This window comes from Lepidochelys kempii, chromosome 25, assembly GCF_965140265.1.
Source record: "Lepidochelys kempii isolate rLepKem1 chromosome 25, rLepKem1.hap2, whole genome shotgun sequence".
In the NCBI taxonomy this organism is placed as follows: Eukaryota; Metazoa; Chordata; order Testudines; family Cheloniidae; genus Lepidochelys; species Lepidochelys kempii.
This window is the reverse complement of record NC_133280.1, coordinates 7914377-7915971: the sequence shown is the minus strand read 5'-3', so window position 1 is coordinate 7915971 and position 1595 is coordinate 7914377. Positions and strand designations below refer to the sequence as shown.

Below are 1595 nucleotides of genomic sequence, written 5' to 3'. Positions count from 1 at the left end.
CGCGCTATCTCAGAGTAGCAACAGCCCCGCTGCTGCCCCTCCCCCCCCATACGACTCTGAGGGGGGGGGGGCGGGAGCAACCGCCCGCTGCTGCCCCTCCCCCCGCATACGACTCTGAGGGGACGGGGGGGGGCGGGAGCAACAGCCCCGCTGCTGCCCCTCCCCCCCCATACGACTCTGAGGGGACGGGGGGCGGGAGCAACAGCCCCGCTGCTGCCCTCCCCCCCAATACGACTCTGAGGGGACGGGGGGGGGCGGGAGCAACAGCCCCGCTGCTGCCCCTCCCCCCCCAAACGACTCTGAGGGGACGGGGGGGCGGGAGCAAACAGCCCCGCTTGCTGCCCCTCCCCCCCCATACGACTCTGAGGAGACGGGGGGGGGAGCAACAGCCCCGCTGCTGCCCCTCCCCCCCCATACGACTCTGAGGAGACGGGGGGGGAGCAACAGCCCCGCTGCTGCCCCTCCCCCCCCCATACGACTCTGAGGGTACGGGGGGGGGAGCAAACAGCCCCGCTGCTGCCCCTCCCTCCCCAATACGACTCTGAGGGACGGGGGGGGGAGCAACAGCCCCGCTGCTGCCCCTCCCCCCCCCATGACGACTCTGAGGAGACGGGGGGGGAGCAATAGCCCCGCTGCTGCCCCTCCCCTGAATTATGACTCGGAGGGGAGGGGGAGCAACAGTCCCGCTGCTGCCCCTCCCCCATGGCGCTGAGGGGGCGAGGGGCCTATCACCCCTGGCCTCTCCCCGTGTGTGGGAGGCCGGACTTCCTCTCCTCACCTGATTGTCCATGGCTGGGCCGCTGCTTCCCCCCGCTCGGTCCCGGCCCCTCACGGCCCGCGCCGCGGCCCTCTCGCCTCATTGTGTGTCACTCACAGGCACAGTCCCTGCCTCTCCTCCCCCCCCTCAGCCCGCCCCACGGAACCGGAACTAGACGCGCCCGGACGGGCAGCCTCCGCCGCCAATGGGAGCTCAGCCCGCATCCAGGAGGCGGGGCATCCGTCGGGAACCGCGAGCCCCCCGCCGCCGCCAGCTGAGTGGCCGCGCTGCGGCCAACTGGGAGGCGGGTGGGGGCGTGGCCAGCCGGCGCATTGCTGGGGTCAGGCGGCAGCGTGGAGCTGAGGGGGCTGGGCCCTGAGCCGAGCCCCCGCCCCCCCCCGCCTTCCGCGGGCCCCGGGAGGATCCGGCCCGGCCCGGCCCGGCCCGCGCTGTTCACCCCCGGCCCTGGGGGCCACCCACAGAAAGGGGTCCCGCCAGCGGCTGGCGCCTGACTCCCAGAAGTCGCCCCACGCCAAGCCCCCGGGGCGCTGCCCCAGTGCACAATGCTGCCCCGCCCCGCGGGCCCCGGCTCCTGGGCGACCTGCAGGGCCCTGGCTCCCATCGCCCCCCCCTCCCCAGCCCGCGGGGCCCCTGGCTCCCATCGCCCCCCCCTCCCCGCCCCGCGGGGCCCCTGGCTCCCATCGCCCCCCCCCTCCCCGCCCGCCGCGGGCCCCTGGCTCCCATGGCCCCCCCCTCCCCGCCCCGCGGGCCCTGGCTCCCATGGCCCCCCCCTCCCCGCCCCAGCCCGCGGGGCCCCTGGCTCCCATCGCCCCCCCCT

The 1595-nt window shown here is 76.2% G+C and overlaps 1 protein-coding gene across 2 annotated transcripts in view; it reads right to left on the bottom strand.

Annotated features, from left to right (window-relative positions):
* Positions 1 to 831, bottom strand: part of MLLT1 (MLLT1 super elongation complex subunit) — a 59146-nt gene extending 58315 nt beyond the window's left edge. For both annotated transcript variants that reach the window (XM_073323692.1, XM_073323691.1), the window contains exon 1: positions 779 to 831. In XM_073323692.1, coding sequence (XP_073179793.1) covers positions 779 to 790 — 12 coding nt within the window. In that variant the 5' untranslated portion in view covers positions 791 to 831. The remainder of the gene's footprint in view (positions 1 to 778) is intronic.
* Between the last annotated feature and the right edge of the window lie 764 nt (positions 832 to 1595).